At 42.3% G+C, this 9,003-nt stretch overlaps 1 protein-coding gene across 1 annotated transcript; it reads left to right on the top strand.

The window, feature by feature from the left end:
* Nucleotides 1–5,243: 5,243 nt before the first annotated feature.
* Nucleotides 5,244–8,698, top strand: LOC124655463 (cyclin-A2-1-like). Its single transcript, XM_047194353.1, has 11 exons — nucleotides 5,244–5,541; nucleotides 5,650–5,941; nucleotides 6,163–6,269; nucleotides 6,480–6,572; nucleotides 7,242–7,375; nucleotides 7,577–7,652; nucleotides 7,747–7,823; nucleotides 7,925–7,958; nucleotides 8,048–8,197; nucleotides 8,287–8,421; nucleotides 8,539–8,698. Exons 1-11 carry the CDS (start codon nucleotides 5,245–5,247, stop codon nucleotides 8,635–8,637), a joined length of 1,494 nt encoding a protein of 497 aa, XP_047050309.1. The 5' UTR covers nucleotide 5,244; the 3' UTR covers nucleotides 8,638–8,698.
* The last annotated feature ends 305 nt before the right edge of the window (nucleotides 8,699–9,003 follow it).

Genomic DNA, 9,003 nt, shown 5'->3' on the forward strand with positions numbered 1-9,003 from the left:
ATTAGGACATTCTTAGTGCAAATTCTGAATTTCATGAGTTTTTTTAATACAGATAGTACTCTCTACTTGCAAGGCCAAAACATTCATACTATAGCATAACGTGCTTGTATATGCATGTATCAGGAATTATAAAGATGCATCATATTTATCATATGCATGGACACATGCATGCATACTGTGTAATTATGGAAAGAAGATGAACGCAGAGTCCTATTAGTAGCCAAGTAGCTTTGCATGTATCATGCCAATATAACAGTTGACCAAAGAGAACAACGACCCAAAACAAATGCAGATGCAGCCGTTGTTTACGTATGCATGTATACCAAAGCTGCATGATGTCTTTACCTTATTTCCCGACCTCGCAAAATACTGGCTTTAGCCGCTGGCGTGCAGGCGGAGCCTCGTCGCTCAAGTGAATCCTTATTTGGTCCAGCCACGCGTTTCCGCCCCTGGCTCCACCTTGCCGTATCACCTCAGTTCTCTTTGAAACCATGGTAATCTCTTCAAATTTACAAATGGTATGTCGGCTAGCTTCGACGCTGCATGCCTACATCAATCATGATGAGAATTTGATAAGAGAAGCTAGATTGCAGACGTAGTCTTGAAACCCGGCGTGATTGAAAGGTTGCACAGGAACGATCCATGGAAGCATGGATTGGATCGTTGCCTTGTTTTCTAGATCGATCTGCAACATATATATGGACCAAGGGGGTTGTAGACATACCTGCAATTTGTGCCCGTATGTCAATTTGGGGCTGGCTAGGATCCCGTTTGCTTGATGTGCAGTACCGATTGAGATCCGTTGTTTCTATTCACTTCATGGAAGGAATACAACTCCTTGCCCGTCGACGACCTGCAAATGTGATGTTTGATATACAGGCATATTCTGGAGTTACTTTCAACTTGAGTCCGGCCAGTGTGATCGGCGAAACAAAAAAATCAGAGCTCAAACTAATGGATACTGCTTAGCCCGCAGCTCACCAAACCGAGTCTTATGTGCTGTGTATGCCACAATAGGGTTGCTGTCGATCCTAACCACTGCACGGTCTGCCGATGCCATTGCCTCTTGCCAGATCAATACCAATCTCGCTACTCGGAAGCCTTTTGTGTTCGGTGCTCCGTCGTGCCAGATTGACAAAAGGTCTCATCGTCGTCTTCTCAACTTCTGTTATTGTTGGGAATCCACCACAATCAACCGTTAGGGTCTATCTACGACTCCTTGGTCGTGCACAACCTGCAACAAATCATGTCCATTGGCCAAAAACACAGAAAGTTGTTGAGATATCAGCGGAGCTGTAGAGATATTTTTCTCCGGTCCAACAGTTGTTGCATATAAAGGGTGGAGACGTGAAGATCTTTTTGTTGTATTTTTATTTGTACGTTCCATGACGTAGTTCTTTCTTAAATCTGAGTCAATGCCTCAGTTTGTTGGTTCCCACCTTTCCTGTAAAATGCATGATATACACTTGTGTCCTTGTTTTCATCGGGCATGATACTATGCACACTATTTGATTCTTCTATATCCATACCCGCAAATGTTGTTAGTGATCGTCAACTCATGCACTTCTTTCCTCGTTTTATGAAGACAATGGAGTGTAAATACATCCATTCAACAGTTGCACGATGATTGTGTTAGGTGTTACTATTGGTCCTCAATCACTAACAAATGCTATAGAATGTATATCAAAATATTTAATTGTATTTTCAAATTTCATGTTTCATTTTTGAATTGAACTTTTAGATAAATGCAATCAATTTCTTGTAATATATCATAGCATATTCCTAAATTGGACAATTTACTCAATTAACAGATCGAAATTCAGGTATAAATAAAGTAAATTGCTTTATCCACCTTATAAGAGTTCTATCCACATCAGAATTTTCAAATAGAAAACTGTCAAGATATTTTGTTGGTACAGATATATGAACCGAAATTTGCATTGGGTAGGACATAGCAGGTTATATTTTCTCAGGCAAGAGATGTCTTCTCCTTACGATTAAGCAACACGCACGTTCTTTTCGTTCCGGTACATTATCAGTATTCTGCTTTAGGAACTGAGCCTAGCTCATTCTTTTTGGAGAAGAGCATCACGCAATTGTGAGTACCTTCAATGCACTACATGAAGGACTCCTTAATAATCGATTTTCACATTTTTATATGTTGCCATGGAAGCAGATTTAAAGCACATACCAGTTTGATCTGTCGCCGGCCCGTCATTTTCTCGCGAGCCAGCTCTTCTCGCCCGCATAGATTGGCCACCCATATTAGCTCAAATATTAGCAATGTTCTTCATGGAGGCATAGCACCATCGCGATGGAATTCTTTCTTCAACTGTTCTTGATTATTATTTTCCTTCGGTCCACCATAGCTCCTGCTGCAGGCCAACGCTGGGAGAGGATTCACACCATTAGTTTTTTAGAAGACGATCAACGCATAAATTGCACATATCTAGCTGTCGATGCGGTCGGATCGCTCCTTTTCCAATTAACGTTGATGTTGGTGCTCGCGACAACTGCTCGAGCGATGGGCGTTGGTACATATCACGCTTGAGCAGTATGTTTCGGCATCCTGAAATTGAGGGCATGAGTTCATTACTGCCAAAGCCTTGAGTAGTTTCAGGAGAACACAATATGCCGGAGGGAATCGGAGTTCAATCTATTCTGTGGCTGATACTTCAACGCTATCCAGCGACGGAGATGATGAGAAAACAGAGAGATCTGAGAGGCGGAAAGAGTCGTGATCAATATAATACATACTACATGTGCAGTCGTAGCCATACCTTATCTCTCTAAGCCAAGCCAATGCGGTTCTTGCCGAGGATCATGCGGGACATGTATGATGTATCATATCATTGCCATCATCCTTGAAACCTACCCGTCGGCCTCCACTGCTGGTACATCTCCTGCAGGCGCCGCTTGATGAGCAGCCACTTCCAGCACTGCTAGGTGTACCTCAGCCATTGCTCGTCCTAATGTGGGAAGGCGGCGGCGTCGAGTGTCTGCTGGCGGTCGTGGTCAATGTTGAGGTCGAGTCGGTTTGTTCGATCCGTGGTCGATCTCCCTGGAACCTTCCCGTAGGCCTCCGGGCTCCTCGTACAGGCGCTGCTCGATGAGCCGCCGCTTCCGGCACTTCTCGATGTACCTCGGACATTGCTCGTCCTGATGTGGGACAGCGGCGTCGTCGCGTGTCTGCTGGCGGTCGTTGTCCATGTCGAGGTCTAGTCGGTGGGTTCGATCGATCTCCTTGGGAGTTTTTTCCGTCGGAGTTACTTATGTAGTCTCGTATTATATACAGATATATGCATCCCAAACCAATCTGACCCAACACGTACGACAACCAACCGAATTGGTTATGATCGGAATAAAATCTGACTGGTTAGGATCGGACTCTAAAATCTGAACCATTCGCTTTATGTTGCTTAATCTAAGCCGTTAATTGTTTGATAGATAGAAGATTTTTAAGGAGTCCGGTTTTTGTTTTGTTTTGAGATTGAGTGCGAAAAATAAATGGGAGTGGCCAGGCCGGTTAACGAATTGGGTCCAGTTTAATGGTTGTGAAGTGAGTTGGTTTGCAGGTTGGTGGTCTGTTCGATACGTATTTTGGGCCACAAAACGGATTGAACCCACGGAAGAACCCACGTCCCCACCACAGCCGTCCCCTTCTCCTCTTCTACGCTGCCCCAAATCATCCCGCCTGCTCGGTTCAAACCTCAAACCCCAAAGGTGGTCGCCGCCTCCGCCGCAGCCGCCTCATCCGGATCCCGCCGGCGCTGGGAGGGCTTTCCTCTTCGGCGCAGATCTGGACGGGGAACGCTAGGGTTTCCGCTGCCCGCATTCTCCCTTCTTAAACCCTACAACCTCTCGGACCGGAGGGCCTCCCGGACGCCGGCGTCTCCCCGCCCCACATCTCGCTCTCGGCGAACCACTCCAGCGACGGCGGCCTGCCTCTCCCGGGGACCGGCTGCCGCCCCATCCTCCCTCGCCGCCAGATCGACGGCAATCCCGTCTTTCTTGCTCCTTCCTCTCCGGCCTCGGTAGATCGACGCGGGTGGCGACCCTCTCGCCCGGCCCCCCCCGAGCCCGGTGAGTTCTTTGCCCTCTCATTCCTTTACATGCTCTCCTTTCTTGCACATCTCGCCCGCCGGATTTGGGCTTTCTTGTTTTAAAGAAAAGAATTTGGGGTTTCTTTTCCAAGAACCGGTGGCGCCCCCATCCCTTTCCAAGAACCCACGAATCTTTTTTTTACAGGAAGAACTCACGAATCTGATAGTATAGGTAACTTGATCTGTCAAGGCTGATTAGAAAACTCTCAAGAATCATTTCTAGGGTTCAGGTTCTTGAAAATCTGGGTTTTCTTTTTAAAGTACTAGTTTTACACCCGTTCTTTCAAGTACTCCAATCTTTCTCATCTTAACCTACTCCAATGTTGCTTGAATAAACTAGTATTAAACTTGGTGATGGCTGTACCAACCTTTTCCACATTTGTCTCACTCATTTGCAGTACGCCCTGTCAACATGATTTTGAGATTTTGTTTGCCCAAATATATAAACTTATTATTGTTGCACCCGTTCTTTCAAGTCCAATCTTTCTCATCTTAACCTACTCCAATGTTGCTTGAATAAACTAGTATTAAACTTGGTGATGGCTGTACCAACCTTTTCCACATTTGTCTCACTCATTTGCAGTACGCCCTGTCAGCATGATTTTGAGATTTTGTTTGCCCAAATATATAAACTTATCTTTGCACCCGGTCTATCAAAATCTAGACGCAGAACGTGGCATAGCATTTCTTGCTCGTGGTCCATTGTTTTTGCAAGACATGCTGTAGTGGAAAGAAAATGGCAGGGAGATTAAGCTGATTACAGAAAGAACTACTTTTTCCATACTTTTGATATAATTCAAGCTGTGCAACATTCCATCTGAGTTTCATGGCTATATGTTTTCACTTCCTCTCATAATCTTATTCATATTTACAATGCCAGAAAGTAAATTTGTCCAAATATAATCTTTCGGTTGCTTATTTGCTTTTTATGACCTGAGATAATGTATTGTTTCTCTAGTTCATGCTCTCAGTAGACTGGATAAACTTGTACCTTCACTTGTTTATTTATTTAATTAACAATGTTGCATGATGCTTCATGTGAACCGATGCTTTCAGTTCTGCAATGCTACTTGTTGCAATCTTGTTTTGCTCATTGCATGAATCCATAATGTCATTTTCACTGTAACCCATTCAGGTTGTCATGGCTGCAAGAAAGGATAATCCAGTCCTTATTGCTTGCCAAGCACCCAGTGGCCGTGTCACCCGAGCTCAAGCTGCTAATAACCGTGGAAGGTTTGGAGTGGCTCACCCTGCACCAGTACCTGTGAGAAAACCGCCGGCAAAAACAAATGCGAAAAGGGGAGCTTTGGATGAGAATGCTTGTGCAAGTGCTGTAACATCAGCTCCACAGCCTAAAAGGCGAGCAGTGCTCAGGGATGTGACAAACATAAGCTGTGCAAACTCATACAAAAGTTGCACTGCTGCGACTAAGCTGCAGGTACCAACATATTCCACATATTACAGTATCCTTCTATGATTTTTTTGACCATTACTCTCTTCTCCCAAATAATGTCAACTAAATGATAAGGTATTTCCTTTGTTTCAGTCAAAGCCCACCCAAAAGGTGGCACGAATGCCGAACAAAAACAAGCAGTGTGCAAAGAAGGCTCCTAAACCACCCCTTCCTGCTGTTAGTGAAGCTTCATTTGTTAATGATTCTGAGGAAGCTCAGAAGGGAGAGCTTTTTGCACCAAAAGAGGAGCCCACTGCTTTGCTCGAAATTAAGGGGTCATTGTCATTACAAAATATTGAATGGAACAGGTTGAGTGGGTTTCATGAGGCATTCTTTCAGGGAAGGAACACAAGGGATAAATCTGAAACTGCGGACTCAAAGAATGGTTAGTTAAGTTCATGTTTTTTCCTCAACCATTATCATCTGGACCTAAACGTACAGAGCTTCTCTTTCTTTTAGTGTTACTCCTCACTGCTGGTTGGCTTTTATCATATTCTGGGTATACTGTACTTGTTTACGGCACTGTTCATTTCTGAGAAACTTGTAGATAATCTTTATGTGTTCTGTTTAACGTGGCAGCAGCTAAATAATCTATATTTTTTCCAGGGAACTATGCTGGTTTAAATGTTATAGATATTGACAAAGATAATGGAAATCCACAAATGTGTGCTTCCTACGTTGCAGAGATATACGCAAACTTAATGGCCTCAGAGGTATGTTGATATAATTTGGTAAAATGGAGAGCTTCTTCTACTGTTTGGACGGAATTACGACTTATCTGTCCCTCATATTTTACATGTCTTATAAAGCTAGGAAGAATTAAAAAACTTATGTTTGTGTTCCATCTCTGTGCTATGCTGTTAGCATTCTGTTTTGTGATAAGCATTTCACCCTCCATCTTATGAGCTCATGTTATTCCCCAGCTTATAAGAAGACCTAAATCAAATTACATGGAGACTTTGCAAAAGGACATTACAAAGGGGATGCGAGGGATTCTGATTGATTGGCTTGTTGAGGTTTGTATACATAAATAGTTCAATTCTGTTCTTTAAGACTATGTGGGCATTCATCATTGCCATTTCACTGGACTTCTTCACATACAAGTTCATGTATATAAGCTGCAAACATAAAGTATAAAATTATATATAAAGGTTCATAATTATGGATGCTAGAAACTTTGCCCATTCATTTCAGAGGGGATTAGAGTTCAGGATTTTGACACCAGTCCCAGATGCACTCACCGAGGGTTTTACATGCGGCATCTGGACATGAACATTCTTTCCATTCCTGTCTCTGCAGCTTCTTTTGTTTTCCTTTCAAATATCCTATTTGATGTCAGTGATAGAGAATTTTATACAAGAAGTTTGAATCAGTGGTGATGATCCACTCATCCTTCTTGCAACAAATAACTTGCTGAGTGTAAAGTTGAGCCAAACCCAAGATGATCAAACTTGTTCTGCTGTGGTGGTATGCACATATATAAAAACATTACTCTCAGAGACCTGGAGATACTAAAGATGTTAGGATATGATGATAGTGGTCTTCAGCACCAGAAACATACTTTATACATTTCTGACATATATATGGAATATCTTTGTTTTCTTTTGCCACAAATCAAGATCCTTGTCCCAGTTGAATCTTTACTGTTCACGACTTCTCCGCTTATGAAGTTCTTATCTTTGCAGGTTTCTGAAGAATATAAGCTCGTGCCTGACACGCTATACCTCACTGTATATCTTATTGATATATTTCTCTCCCGGAAATATATTGAGAGACAAAAACTTCAACTTCTTGGGATAACTAGCATGCTCATTGCCTCGTAAGTTTGTATTTGTTTGATGTTAATATTCAATATACAAAAACCTTGAAAATGATAGGAAGATGGATCGTGGAAAGGTTTGCGTAGTTGCTGAAGGAGCTTATTCTGTGGCGAATATATTAATTATATTTATTGCTTTTGCTGCTATTGGTGACTGATATATGTTGTTAGTGTTTTTTAAAAATTTAACTTCTTTTGCAGGAAATATGAAGAGATCTGTGCACCTCGTGTTGAAGAATTTTGTTTCATAACTGATAATACATATACAAAAGCTGAGGTATTTTTTTCATGTGAAATCTGAAGGATTGTTAATTACACATATGCAAGTGTCATTGTTGATCCCCGTAGCTGATATCATCCTGATTCTGTAGGTGCTGAAAATGGAGTGCCAAGTCCTTAATGATCTAGGATTTCATCTTTCTGTTCCTACAACAAAAACATTTCTCAGGTTGCTTACTCAGGATGACTAGACACATCATATTTCTTTTTCAATGTGAAGTTCGTGTGCCATCACTAACAAGCCTTTTCTGTAATTTGAAATTTTATCAGGAGATTCCTTAGAGCAGCACAGGCTTCTCACAAAGTAAGATTGGCACACAACCATTTTAGCACAGTTTTCATTCAATTTATATGTATGGCGCTGATCATTAATCTCTCAAACTACATCTACAGGCTCCTTCTGTAACTTTGGGTTATCTGGCCAATTATCTTGCGGAGTTGACTTTGACCGATTACAGTTTCCTGAGATTTCTCCCTTCAGTGGTGGCAGCTTCTGCAGTCTTTCTTGCAAGATGGACACTTGACCAATCAGACCTTCCATGGGTTCGTACAAAAACCCTGAATACAGACCTTTGTACATCATGTGAAAACAAGTTTCTTTTCTCCTCTAATATATGTTATTTCTTGTACAGAACTATACTCTGGAGCATTACACCTCATACAAAAGTTCTGATATTCAAATGTGCGTATGTGCTCTACGGGAACTGCAGCGCAACACCAGTGGATGCCCTCTCAATGCTATACGTGAAAAGTATAGGCATGAAAAGGTATGCGATTAATTTGCTGACTTGCTCCTTTAGTTTCCTAACAAGACATATCCTTTTCTGTCCAAGTCACACAACACTTTTAGGATTTTCTGACAGTGGTTGCATCTCTCATTGCAGTTTGAAGGTGTAGCCAACATGCTGTCGCCGGAACTGAGTCAGTCGCTCTTTAGTATACAAGCTAACGACATCAATCCCCTGCTGATTGACAACTATTAGCAGCATCAATCTCCTGACAATTGTGTCGCCCATATTTCGAAGTTCTTGTAGCACCGCTCCGATCCCATTCAATCCCCTTGACCTGGTTGTGTTGTGTTGTCCCCCGAGCTGGTGTTGTTTTTCTGACCTTTTTCGAGTCGTGCAGTAGTACGTGATGACTCGCATAAATATTGTTTGGCTTGTAGGCTTCTGATGCCTTGTATGATGGCCCTATCTGTATAATAACCCAGTGCTGCTTGATTTAACGTAGATTGTGTCGGAATGATTATTTTTCAGAGTGTAGTGCATTGCTCTTAAGATTGAAAGAGCACTAGAATCCAGGATGATGTAACCTGTTATGAATCCAGGATGATGTAACCTGCTTCA

Source organism: Lolium rigidum, chromosome 5, assembly GCF_022539505.1.
Source record: "Lolium rigidum isolate FL_2022 chromosome 5, APGP_CSIRO_Lrig_0.1, whole genome shotgun sequence".
Classification (NCBI taxonomy): domain Eukaryota; kingdom Viridiplantae; phylum Streptophyta; class Magnoliopsida; order Poales; family Poaceae; genus Lolium; species Lolium rigidum.

Coding starts and splice junctions, on each gene's coding strand:
- LOC124655463 (XM_047194353.1), top strand. CDS start 5,245: ATGGCTGCAAGAAAGGATAATCCAGTCCTTATTGCTTGCCAAGCACCC. Junction 6,270..6,479: donor CAAACTTAATGGCCTCAGAG/GTATGTTGATAT, acceptor GTTATTCCCCAG/CTTATAAGAAGACCTAAATC. Junction 7,376..7,576: donor ACTAGCATGCTCATTGCCTC/GTAAGTTTGTAT, acceptor CTTCTTTTGCAG/GAAATATGAAGAGATCTGTG.